Raw genomic sequence first — 10,112 nt, 5'->3', positions numbered from 1 at the left:
GACATTGATATATACATACATAATAGAATAAATATATCGCACGACCGCCCGTCCGATTCTTGTTTACGCGTCCGTGGTTACCAAAAATTCCACAAAAATCGGCAGTGCTATTTTATCAACGTCTCTGAAACAGCTCTAAAATAGGACCCTCTGCATATTTATGTTAAGGCAGGAGCATTCCTAGTATCTGAAACTGCTCTTCGCCAGAAGAATTATAAGACAGAAACCGAAAATCCCGCGGTTGGAAAGATTTAAGTCTTCATATTCCTTGTTAAAAAAAGTCTGCTTTGGCTAAAAATTCCAAATCGAAACCACAGAAAAAGTCTATCTTTCCTGGATCCCAAATATGGAGATTGATACACAGACCGGCGAAAGATTTCTAGATATTCCAACAGATGCGGCTATCGTTGAACCCGCTTGCGAACGTTGGGCCTGCAGACAACAAATATTTATTTTCATACAAGAACGTTGTAATAGTAGACGGTACTGCTGAGTACCGCCACCTACACTGAGTACCGACTCCCGCTACTCTGCTTAAATCTTACTGACACTTCCTGTTCAAAATACCGTTGTTTTAAAGTCACTACAAGCGTACAAGAAATAAATTGTAATTTTCTCCGCAAGGGATGCAGACAGGCGCACATGCATATAGAAATGTACATATGTACATACAAACAAATATGGTTGTACACATACGCTTTCGTGTGTGCATTTTCGATTTGAGATATTGAAACGGATGCATGTGCCAGACATGCTCGTAAACTAAACAACATAAATTTTATAGATTTCCGGCTATTGCTGGTGCTGAGGTTGTTAAAAAATATCGTTATTGGAATGACACATGCACAAACATCGTACATACATACATGCATACATATCTACGCAAACAAGATAACAAATACAAACACATGTTTTAATAAAAGTGATTTATTTATTTACAGTTATTGAATTTTAACGAACATCAATGTAGTACGCTTACATTGAACCTAGTGTTCGTTCCAATATATCGCTCATTCTATCTTTGTTTTTTTATTTCCAGGTCGTCCGCGCCGCCAGCCCAGCACTGTTGCGCGTCATTGCTTTGGGAGCTTTCTTCATCTACTGTACAGTAAGTTTATAAGCGTATCAGAAACTGACATTTATAATGCTTAGCAAGACTTCCGTTTTTCATTGTTTACTGATCTGAGTGATTTTAAAATAACAAAAATTTATTGGAAATGCTTAAATCTTAAAGGCAAAAGTGTATTAATGTAATACAGCAGTGTTTGTTGAATAAATCTTATGAATATTTTTTTTCTAAAGGATCCTGCATAGATTGAAATGCTTATGTTAAATATTGGAAATAAAATCAATGAGGAGGAGTCAACATGTTGCGACACTGATTAATTGATTCTTGAGCAAAACTGTGTTAGGCGCGCAAAGTCATGCAAAAAGAAGGATGAAGATTATTTCGATACCTCTTCAGAACCACTTTGGGACTACTTCTCGACTATTTAAATACCATTTTGGAACTGGTTCTGGACCGTTTCGGGACTAAATAATTCAAAACCAATTTAAGAAAGTTTCAGAACTAGTTCATGCTAATGTTGGACCTATTTTGGGTTAGTTAAGAGCTATTTAGAATAATTTTAGGAATGGTTCAAGAGCATTTTTGTATTAATAAAGGACCACTTTCTGGACCGTTTCAAGACTTGTTCGAGATCATATCGTAAAAATTTCACGAAATTTTCGACAATTTCTGATTACTTATCTGATTACCATTTTCTGACTACTAGAAAAATTTCGGAATCATTTCAAAAGTAGTTCAGGACTATATCATTAACATTTCGGGCAAAGTTCGAGATCATCATCATCGAATAGTAACGGGCCATTTCGGAACTTGTGCGAGAAAAGTGCGGAACAAGTTTAAGACCATTTCAGAACCACTTCAGGGAAAGTTTGGTACTAGTTTTTGGTAGTTCGAATATATTTAAAATATTTCTTGTGAACGTGGGAATCTTGTATGGTACTATTATACACCAATGTCACTCAGTCACAGATCAATCGGTTGCACGAGATAGAGCACATTTATGTTATCTCAAAGGCTTTTCACCAGATATACGTTCCGTAAGAAATAATCGAGATGATCCGTAAGCAGAGAGGAAACACTTAGGTTGTGAGCCAGGCAGCATTTAGTTCTACAATAAGTATTTCCCTAATTCTACCAGTTCAAGGGCATATTCTATTGTATCTAATTCTTAAAGAATTAAGATCTTCGAATCATGGAAAAAAACTCTCCTAGATGTAAACTTTATTCTAGAATTTTGGAGCCGCTTTTCAATGACTCAACAACCGTATCTTTGGTTTTGCCTTTTCCAAGTTTAAAGTAGAAGTAAAGCAAGTAAGTGTAGAGGTTGACAAGAATAAGAATAATTATATCTCCTGTCGTCAAGCAAACAGTCGGGGCATTTATACCGCGACACTCACGTGAGCAATGTACCTTTTCAAGCCACAGAAATAATGAAAAATATTTCTAGTCCTTTAGCCTTAAAACCAAATGGCGAATCAAAAAAAAGTGCTATTTTGGATAGAGTAGGCCAATCAGTAGCTTGTACTTATTATAGCGCAGAAAATAAATGGCTGTTTAACATCAAGTTCAACTGAATAATCATTAAAAATCCTAAAATTTTCACTCTAGTGTTGGGGAACAGCCTGACCTCTTACCGAAGATAGTAAGACTTTCTTTACAAGGGTGAATATAAAGTCGAAAAAACCCTTACTATACCAGACCCTAGTTTGGTACTATCAAAGCTATCTCGCTCTGGTAAATTTCAACTACGCTTGACGGCATAATGAACTTTTTAAGAAAATTTGCTTAATTTGTCGAATATACTGCAAATTTCGTCCGATATTTCTACATTCACAGCCATTTTGCATAAATTTCATTCAATTTTTGGAAATCCTTATTGGATTAGTAAAATTAAATAACACAGAATTTATATATTCATTCACCGATTTGTTGGCTTGCATTTATCGTTATGTATTTTTTTTTCCTTCGCAGACTATTGTGATGTATCCCAATCCGAATCTATACACATGTACAGCTCGAATTTGGCTACGCGAAATCGGTTTCTCACTGACATACGGCGCTTTAATGTTAAAAACCTGGCGGTAAGTGAAATTCATATACAGGTAATTATAGACATATGTATCTCTGCGTTTTTAAAAGAATAGCGTGTAAAAATTAAGAAGTAATTAAATTATGAGTGAGAAAAAAATTTATTAAAAAAGAAAATCAAATAAGTTTATAAAAGTTAAATAAAAATAAAAATATATTCAATGACAATTTTATTGAGCTCGAGGTCGTTTTAAATAAAATGAAATAAAACACGATTTACGACTTATGTTGGAAAGATAAACGATATATAAGTGGTTTCTCTCAAGATAGATTCTCACCACGAGCGTTAAATGAGAGAGTTTTTTTCTAAACCTTTTGTGCTATAATAACAAAAGTGTTGCTTTCTTATGAAAGTCTTGTTACTATCTTAGCCAGAATTGACCTGTAAGTAATATAAGACTTGGCATAATTTTATGGCAATTTCACATATGGACATAAATTTTTGAGTACTTAAAAACTCGACATACACTTTGAATAAATCAAGAACTGGACAAAACTTTAATATTTTCAAAATTTGGACATACATATGTACATGTTGGTAATTAGAAATTGGGACTTAATTTTTTTAATTTAAAAACCGTACTTTTGCTGCTCACATTTTAGGTCTACTTTTTCTAATTGAATAGTCATCTATTTTCTGTCGTCCATATTTTTTATGGCTTACCATTTTAATTCATTTATGCACTATTTTTAAATGAACCGCATAAATGTATGCTCACTTTTTAAGTTCTCAAAAATGTATCCCATATTTTTAAACGATCAAAAATTTATGTTCAGTTTCATAATGAACCAAAATTTATGTCACGTCTTATCGTTAATTTTATTTATTTCGGTAAGTTCGACCCACACTTCAGATTACGCAGCCTTATTTGTTGACGTTCAGTTTTAAAATTACCCAAAATTTGTGTTCAGTTTTCTGTGAATCAAAATTTATGTTCAGTTCTTAAATTATTACAAATTTTATGCGCGCCTAGCAATAGCCAAAAACTTATGTTCAATTTTCAAATTTCCAAAATATATGTTCAGTTTTCAGATTACTAAAAATGCATGTCCGCTTTTCAATTGACCAAATGTATCTGTTAAATTTTAATGTTACCAAAAATTCATAGGTATCCAGAATTGAAATTTCCAAAAATATATGTGTGGGTTCCATAAAACCCAACTGGATGTACCACATAGACTTAAGAACACAGTTCATTCAAACCAAGTTCGTAAATTAAATAAATTTAAAATGGAATCGCACACCTCTACAAACAGAAAAAATATTTAAATTCGCTTTAAAATTACGTTCAAGTATTTAAGTTACACGCAAACTGCACGTAATCGCGCACTCATGCATTACTCCGCTCTCATTCTTTCTCTTTCTTTTTCCCCATACGTGCCTTTCAACACAGCATTTCGGTGATATTTCGTGTACGTTCAGCGAAAGCAGTGAAAATCACAGACGCAGCACTTCTGAAGCGACTTGGCATTATTTGCGGTGTAATTGGAACGTGTCTACTGGTGCGTACTCTGGTTGCACCACCCGATGTTGTGGTCGGGCGCACTGCCGACGATCTGAAGGCATTTTTATGCAAAACGGATTATTGGGATTACACGTTTACATCAAGTAAGTAAGCCAAAGCATATTTAATAGGTAAGAAGTGCAACAATTTTACCCATAAAAAGAAACAGGAAAGTAAAAAATTGCATAACTACAAAAAATAAAGTAAATATATGTATATTTTTAAACTTTGACGCTTCTCGTGCACACTTAACTTAAAGATTATCGATTGGATTTACAAACTGCAAGACAGCACAGGCAAAAGTTGAGGCATATATTGGTGCATACTTACACACACATATGCACATACTGGCTTAAGTAGCTTAACAATTTTTGCATTCTACGAGACAAAAATAACTCTGCTCCAAGAAAGCTTGGTAAGAGCCAGGCATGTGCATACCACAAGCGTGTAGGTACACATATAAGCATGCACAAAACTTGTTTTTGTTTTTTTGCACTTGCATGCATATATGTGTGCTTTTGCGACATCTACGACAACTAGCACGCCAAGCATGCCTGCCACCAACCAAGGCTGCATGGCTGCATGGCTGAATGCATGATGTGCGCACTTAAAATATTGCCCAAACACATGGTTGGCTAATTCTTATGGTGCTAAGACACGCTGACCCAGCATTGCCTAGCACACTTGAACGAGTTAAGAATGGTCGTACTTTGTAATACAAATACAGCTTAGTGAAAGCCAGATGCATTGTTGCATTACTGCCCGTCGCACAGTGTGCTTTTTGAACACTTCATACGAATTAATTGTAGCGCTTTCGACAGAAGCAACATTTTGATATGAAACAAAATGGTTTTGAAAGCCAATGTTATTCCCTTTCATGTACAAATATTGGCATTGCGCCGAAACTACTCCTTGACCTTAAAAAAAATTTATCAAAAATAGTGTTCTTCGAAAAAACATGCAAAATCCACAGCACTTGTCCCAAAAAAAAAATTGTTTGTATGTTTTATTACACTAATATTATTGATTTTGACACGAGAAATAGGACTGCACTGTTTAAAAATCGAAAAAAAGTAAATGCGCCGGGGCCACAGTGGAGAAGTGAAACTTACGTTACATATGTATCTATTTGGCCTCATAACCCATATACATACATACATACGCACATATGTGAACATATGCTTCTATCATAAATATGTCGATAACAAAATCGACGACAAATTCGACAAAAAATTCGATTCAAAAATCGATAATAGTATTGGTAGAAATATCGATAAGAAAATCGATAACACAATCGATGAAAATATCGATAACCAATTCGGTAAACAACAGATAACAAAATCGATTAATAATCGATAAGGAAATCGATAACCAAATCGTTAACAAAATCGATGAGAAATTTGATAACAAATTCAATAGCAAAATAATAATAAAATTGGCTAGAGAATCGATTAAAATATCGATCAGAAAATCGATAACAAAGTCGAGAAATGATCGATAAATAATCGATAAATAATCGAAAACAAAGTCGATAACAATATCGATAAGAAATACGATAAAAATATCGATTATTATATCGACAAATCCCCAGAATCCCGAAAATGTCTAAAATCCCAAAATAGTTACAAGTTTGAGTGTATCAGGCGCGCTCCCGTTTCCGAATTTGCAAAAATTTTGCGTTTTAGTTTTCAAATCGCAAAATTACGTGCTCCAATATTCGCAAAACGTAAAATTTTTGCGGTTTCAAATTGGTGGCCGATGAGACGGTGGAATGAAAAGTAAATGGCAAAATTTACATAAATAACAAGCTCGCTTAGTTTAAATTTATTTTTGATTATGCCCATTATATCTANTTCGCAAAACGTAAAATTTTTGCGGTTTCAAATTGGTGGCCGATGAGACGGTGGAATGAAAAGTAAATGGCAAAATTTACATAAATAACAAGCTCGCTTAGTTTAAATTTATTTTTGATTATGCCCATTATATCTAGCGATATTTTTGGCGTCCTAAAATTAACTTTTTATGTTGATTTTATTTGTTTAATTCACAATTTATTATACATATCTCCGTTTTGGGCAACGAAAATTTATCGAAGCAACGAAGATTTACGATTTGGTGCGGACTATACATGTGCGATAATTGTTGCGTACCTTCAAGGGATGGCTTTGAAGAATGCTGGAAACGATGTGGAAAATGGAACTTATCGATAAGAAAAAGTTGCGAATTCAAGAGCACCCAAAAATAAAAACGTACGAAAACGCAAAAGTAAATGAAAATGGGAGCCCGGCTGTATGTGTCTCTATCTTCTATCCTTTACTCTATAAATACCTTTACTTTTATCGGTACCCTCATCGTTTTCTTTATATTTATCTTTTTTTATGTTTATCATTTTCTTCATCTACATATTCCCCTTTACCTTTGCTCTTATATAAGTAAAGTGTTTAAATTTACTTGGTCTTCATTTTTTCCATTATTTTTACGCATCTTTGTTTTTGTTTTTATTTTTACCTTTGCCTTTATCCTTTTCTTTATCTATGTACGTACTCGCCTTTATTTTCAGTCTTGCATTGGTCTTTTTTAAGTGTCATCCCTTAACCTTTTATTAGCAAGTTTTTATTAAATTAATAACATACATTCAAGAAGCATTTATTTCCGTCCCAACCATTTCCGTTGCATCATTTCCATTGCACAATTTCCGTGTGCAATTTCCGTTGAATTTGCCAGTTTACTCCCAACCGACCAACCGCCGCTAAAGAAGTTTCACTTAAAAAAAATTTAAACACCTTAATTTAAATAATGCATATTTTATTGCATTTTCATATTTGCATGCAGCTGTGCAACCTTCTCACAATTTTGCCTCCTAGAAGGCCTAAAAATTGCCATGCCTCAAATGACGGATCTTAAATAGCACTACAATTGTGTGAAGGATGCGTCGTTGCATGCAAATAATAAAAAATGCAATGTTACGCATTTTTCAAATTGAGGAGTTAATTTTTTCCCCCTGTTTTAAACAGCGGAATCGTGTTAATCGTTCAAAGTCTATGTATATTATTAGTGTAATAAAATATACAAAAAAATATTTTTTTTTTTTTTTGGAACAAATGCGCTGAATTTTCCATGTTTTTTTGAAGAACACTATTTTTGAGCAAAAATTTTTTTTTTTTAAGGTCAAGCAGTGATTGGCGCTGAAGGCCAATATTTTTTCGTGACATGGAATTATGTTAGCTTCCAAAAACATTTTGGTTCATTACAAAATGATGCAAAAAGCACACTATGCGCTGCCAGTTTCCACTACACAAACATACATACATACAAATATTACCAACTGCTGCATGGCATAGATTTTTCCAAAGAAGGGTAACTGTAACCACATTTGGTGAACATGACTGCATGTCTTTCCATACGTGCTATTTATATGTTTGTGTGTATATACAACTGTAGCATAATATGTTTGCCAAGTCACGCAATATGTTTAAACAGCAAAAGAATTAAAGAAGAAAAGCTAAAGATACATAAATGCACGTAAAGTCAAGCAAAAAAACGGAAATGAATTTGGATAAGTTGTCAACGTAGAAATTTAACTTGAATAAATTTAAGCAACTAGCTTATGGCAAAGGCAAAGTCTCATCACTCTAAGTGGGTTGGGCAGGAAGTCGCATTAACCGAGCATTTCCTCCGATTTGTGGTTCTGTCAAATATTTGACGTTTACAATTCGCATTTGCTTCTGACGAGTAGTTTTTTCAAGGCATATGTAAATGCACGAATTTTCTTACTTTTGGGTTTTTGGGATACAAGTGATGGAAAAATTCTTAACTCACCATTACTATTATTACTATTATTATTTTTTTTTTTCAGAATAAAATTATCTGTCGAAATTTTTAACTTGCTGAGCATTGTCAATAATCAATGTATTTAAATCAACAAACATTCAAAAAGGTAATTACGGATATATCAGTGGCGGATTTCAGCAGCACTTCGACTTTAAGAAAAATAAGTAAGGTTTTTACGTACCATTCCTACCAGCTACCTGTTTAAAAATAAACGGGCCGCCACCCAAACAAACAGGTGCTATTTTAAGTACATTTTGTTACTAAAATAAATTAGGTCTGGGGCCCCAAAATCTTATCCCTGTCTATATATTTCTTCAAGAAATTTACATCAACGCCAAAGCATATTTTCAAGCAACAGAAATACTGAAAAATATATTTTTTTGTTACTTTAGAGGACAGGAAACTAAGCTTTAAGAGCTTAACAATAAATTAATAAACAAAAAAATTTACAGGATACTACAAGTGTTGGACATTGCTGTCACTCATATGCCATGGCTGCGAGTAACTCGGGTTGTGTAGCTACTAATTAAAAGCAAACTTTTTGGTGTTGAGTTTATGTAATAATGTACACAAATTAAATCTCAAATGTCCCCACCGATCCCAAATCTGCTTGATATACAAATCTGCCAGCCTAATCACTGGCTGCCATGGCGTATAAGTGACAATAATGCCTAATAACATAAACATGTACTTAATTAAGTGCAGTCGATATAGTCGCTGTAGCTTTTTTTGTTTATTAATTTATTTTCACAGTTTCAAGTAAATTCTACTGTTTTATTAGCTAAAAAAAATAATTTAGAGCTTAAGTGGTAGACAAAATATTTGAGGATGTTTAGAACTCAGTACTAAATTATGAGGTGGGTTTTGTCAAAGGCTGAGGTGAACTCAGGCGATCCAGAGTCCGGGGAAGGTCCCACTAACCCCCACCAAATAAAACACACTATTTTCGTGTATTTACTTCGAACACACACACACACACGGCGCTACGGCTAGAGTGCTAGCAACCTTATGTCCAAGGAGAGGGAGAGCGATAGAGAGGTGACGTTCGTTGTGGTCGTGCGGAGCGGATGATGGCGGGAGCGCTGTTGAGCAACGGTTGGGCAGCGGCGACGGCACCGCGGGGGACTCTCGGTAACAGCGGAGCAACGGTTGAGCAACGGTGGGAGCGCTAGCAGCACGGCGGGTGATTCTCAACAACTGTTGAGCAACGGTTGGGCAGCGACGGCGGCACAGCGGGTGGCTCAGCAACAGTGGAGCAACGGTTGAGCAACGGTGGGAGCGCTACGACGGATGATAAGCGGCAGCGGGTGACACCAACTGGCCCTCGGCAACCTAGCAAGACTCACTCACTCCCCTAATCGCCCTCTATAAAAGTAGGGGCTGGAACGGGTCGGCAGTGTCGGAGGCTCAACCTGCCGGCGACCAATTAGCTTTCACCGCTTTCAGTTTTTGTTTGCACATGTAAATCAGCTGATCGGTTGACACTTTTCATAATACTCCGGACTAAATCCTGTAACTTCTGACTAGGAACAGTTGCTCAGTTACTCTCTCAAATGTGTCAACCGATCAGCTGATTTACATGTGCAAACAAAAACTGAAAGCGGTGAAAGCTAATTGGT

At 35.2% G+C, this 10,112-nt stretch overlaps 1 protein-coding gene across 1 annotated transcript in view; it reads left to right on the top strand.

Moving 5' to 3' along the window:
• Nucleotides 1–1,039: 1,039 nt before the first annotated feature.
• LOC108366532 (uncharacterized) overlaps nucleotides 1,040–10,112 on the top strand; it is a gene marked incomplete at its 5' end in the record, with an annotated part of 23,408 nt that continues 14,335 nt past the window's right edge. Inside the window, 3 exons of the mRNA XM_017620956.1 lie at nucleotides 1,040–1,108; nucleotides 3,041–3,150; nucleotides 4,552–4,766. Coding sequence (XP_017476445.1) covers nucleotides 1,040–1,108; nucleotides 3,041–3,150; nucleotides 4,552–4,766 — 394 coding nt within the window. The remainder of the gene's footprint in view (nucleotides 1,109–3,040; nucleotides 3,151–4,551; nucleotides 4,767–10,112) is intronic.

This window comes from Rhagoletis zephyria, unplaced genomic scaffold, assembly GCF_001687245.7.
Source record: "Rhagoletis zephyria isolate East Lansing unplaced genomic scaffold, Rhagoletis_zephyria_1.1 Rzeph_scaffold_02310, whole genome shotgun sequence".
NCBI lineage: Eukaryota > Metazoa > Arthropoda > Insecta > Diptera > Tephritidae > Rhagoletis > Rhagoletis zephyria.
The sequence above is the reverse complement of the archived record's forward strand: the minus strand, read 5'-3'. Positions and strand labels throughout refer to the sequence as shown.